The 3283-nt window shown below is 58.5% G+C and overlaps 1 protein-coding gene across 2 annotated transcripts; it reads left to right on the forward strand.

The window, feature by feature from the left end:
* The first annotated feature begins 77 nt into the window (after window positions 1–77).
* Window positions 78–2451, forward strand: NEUROD1 (neuronal differentiation 1). 2 transcript variants are annotated; one of them, XM_015633961.1, is made up of 2 exons: window positions 78–167; window positions 1269–2451. In XM_015633961.1, exon 2 carries the CDS (start codon window positions 1278–1280, stop codon window positions 2361–2363), a length of 1086 nt encoding a protein of 361 aa, XP_015489447.1. In that variant the 5' UTR covers window positions 78–167; window positions 1269–1277; the 3' UTR covers window positions 2364–2451. The 2 variants fall into 2 exon arrangements, with proteins under 2 accessions (XP_015489447.1, XP_033372081.1); XM_033516190.1 differs by lacking the exon at window positions 78–167 and having other exon boundaries at window positions 1263–2451.
* Window positions 2452–3283: the final 832 nt, after the last annotated feature.

Here is a 3283-nt window from a genome sequence, read left to right on the forward strand (position 1 = left end):
CCCCGGCGCGCATCCTCCGTCCCGCTATATAACGGGGGGAGCCCGGCGCTGGGCCACCTCGGGAAAATATACACACCGACACGCACGCACCCGCGCCGAGCCCTCGCACGGAGAGCTGTGCCGGGGTTATGAGACCGTCACCGCGCAGGAGAGGCTGAGCGACGGAGGTAACGGGAAACCGTGTTTTACCCCCGCGGGAAAAGGGTTCGCGGCGGCTGCCGGGGCGGGAGAGGACCCTGCGAGATCGGGGCGGACGGGATCTGCCTCTGCCGGAACGACTTCGGGTTTTTTTGTCACTTGCGGTCGTTCCCGCTGGTGTGTGCGGGCACACCTGTATCCATCCGTAGACGCACACATACATACGTGTATACATATATATATGTGAATGTGTATGTGCGTCCATACGCACGTATAAATATGTATACGTGCGTCCGTTTCTACAGACGCATATGTTAACGTGCTTCCACCGATGCACCTCTGAACTTTGGGCTCCCTTTCCTTCGCGGAGCGCGATCGCCAGGGTCCCAGCGCAGGCTGCGCCTCGGCGGGCGTGCGGCATTGTTTCTTCCCGGTGTGCCCGACGCTACCGGGGGACGGTCGCAACCCCGCGCGAAAGGTCCCCGCGGGAAGCGGGGGAACCGATGCCCGTTTGCGACGGAGGGGACGACGGAGACGGGAAGCCGGGGCCAACCCCGCACCTGTTACCACGGGCAGGGGCCACTCAGCCCCTCCGCGGGTACCCAGTGACAGTCCTGTGGACGAAGGCGGGACCGGGGAGCAGGTGCTCGGAGCCCGCTGGGGCGGCACAAGCCCCACGCAAGGAGGCGGCAAGGGGGAGCCGCCGAGAGCGGCGGGGACAGTCGTCGCAGGCCGCCACCCGTCCTTGCAGGTGCCCCGTGTGTGCGTGGGTCCGCCTCCCCCCTTCCCCTCTTCGGTAAAAATGTTTGAGGATTTTTTTCGAAACAAAACAAAACAAGCCACGCTCGGTCCACTTGCGTCGTGCCGCCCGGGATGCCTCCCGCACGCATAATCTGCTTATATTCCCCGCTAATATCGGCGAGTTACATAATGGCATTTGAACATATGTCAACTTAACTACAAGGCAGGAACGCGTAGACAATTAAAAGTTTGCCCTGGCACGGTGGGGAATCCAGGGCTTCCCTCGGGAGGGGGCGGCGGGACCGGGGAGCGAAGCGCGGGCAACTTCTCCCCGGGGGTGGCCGCTGCTCCGGGTGCTGACACGTCTCTTTTCTGTCTTCGCGATGCAGAGGCTCACCATGACCAAGTCGTACAGCGAGAGCGGGCTGATGGGCGAGCCCCAGCCGCAGGGCCCCCCGAGCTGGACGGACGAGTGCCTCAGCTCCCAGGACGAGGAGCACGAGGTGGACAAGAAGGAGGAGGACCTGGAGGGTCTGCACGCCGAGGCCGAGGAGGACTCGCTGCGGAACGGAGAGGAGGAAGACGAGGAGGACGACTTGGACGAAGAGGAGGAGGAAGAGGAGGAGGAGGAAGACGACGACCAGAAGCCCAAGAGGCGGGGCCCCAAGAAGAAGAAGATGACCAAGGCGCGCATGGAGCGGTTCAAGCTGCGGCGCATGAAGGCCAACGCTCGGGAGCGCAACCGCATGCACGGGCTGAACGCGGCCCTGGACAACCTGCGCAAGGTGGTGCCCTGCTACTCCAAGACGCAGAAACTCTCCAAGATCGAGACCCTGCGCCTGGCCAAGAACTACATCTGGGCGCTCTCCGAGATCCTCCGCTCGGGCAAGAGCCCGGACCTGGTGTCCTTCGTGCAGACTCTCTGCAAGGGCCTGTCGCAGCCCACCACCAACTTGGTGGCCGGCTGCCTGCAGCTCAACCCGCGGACTTTCCTCCCCGAGCAGAGCCAGGAGGTACCGCCGCACGTGGCGGCCGCGGCGGCGGGCGCGCCCTTCCCGGCGCATCCCTACCCCTACCAGTCGCCGGGCTTGCCCAGCCCGCCCTACGGCACCATGGACAGCTCCCACCTCTTCCACCTCAAGCCGCCGCACGCCTACGGCGCCGCGCTGGAGCCCTTCTTCGAGAGCGGGCTGGCGGAGGGCGCCAGCCCCGCCTTCGACGGGCCGCTCAGCCCGCCCCTCAGCGTGAACGGCAACTTCTCCTTCAAGCACGAGCCGGCCGCCGACTTCGACAAGAGCTACGCCTTCTCCATGCACTACCCCGCCGCCGCCGCCGCGCTGGCCGCCGCGCCCGCCCACGCCGCCATCTTCCCGCCCGCCGCCTCCCGCTGCGAGATCCCGGTGGACGGGCTGGCGCCCTACGAGGGCCACCCGCACCACGAGCGCGTCCTCAGCGCCCAGCTCAACGCCATCTTCCACGACTGAGCCTCCCCGCGCCGCAGGGAGGGCCGGGGGAGCCGCGCCCCGCCGCCCGCCACCGCCTTGTTTACAGGGGGCAGCCCGGCGGGTCCCGCCGCCGCCTCGGGGCCGCCGCGTCCCCCCCCCGCTCACCCGCTGTCTTTGCTTCCGCTCCTCCGAGCGACGCTGTAAATTGGGGTAGGGGCATTGGGATCGCGTCAATTACCTGATCGGGATAACAAAATCACAAGCAATAATTAGGATCTATGCAATTTTTAAACTAGCGATGGGCCAATTACAAAATATATATGAAATCTATATTTTTCAACCAACGTTTTACTACTTGTTACCTTTCCCATGCTGAATTATTTTGTTGTGATTTTGTACAGAATTTTTAATGACTTTTTATAACGTGAATTTCCTATTTTAAACCATGCAGCTTCATCAATTTTTATACATATTGGAAAGGTAGAATTATATCTAATTTATACAAAATGATTTAACTAATTTAAACCAGCAGAAAAGTGCTTAGAGAAGTTATGTTGCCTTAGCACTTCTTTCCTTTTCAAATAGATGAAAAAGAAAAAAAAAAAAATGCACAATCCGGGCAATTTCTTTCCCATGCAAGTCTCTTTTTTCATTTTTATTCATTTTTCTTTATTTCTTTTTCCTTTCCCCCCCCCGTACAATAAGAACCAGATCCCCTAGGTTTTGAGAAGATATAAGAATGATAGACTTATTTTCTATTAAAACATATCATTTCAACACATTACTTGCACAAACTTGTATATAAAGATTATAAGCAAATGCCAACACCCTTTTTAAATCGAAAGCTGCTTGACTATCACATACAATTTGCACTGTTTCTTTTTAGTCTTTGAACTCCTTGGCATTCCGTGTTTTTGGTTTGTTGGATTTTTGGTTTTGTTTGTTTGGGTTTTTTTGTT

This window comes from Parus major, chromosome 7, assembly GCF_001522545.3.
Source record: "Parus major isolate Abel chromosome 7, Parus_major1.1, whole genome shotgun sequence".
Lineage (NCBI taxonomy): Eukaryota > Metazoa > Chordata > Aves > Passeriformes > Paridae > Parus > Parus major.

What these genes read in the sequence shown, in the direction of transcription:
- NEUROD1 (XM_033516190.1), top strand. Translation starts at nt 1,263, where the DNA reads ATGCAGAGGCTCACCATGACCAAGTCGTACAGCGAGAGCGGGCTGATG.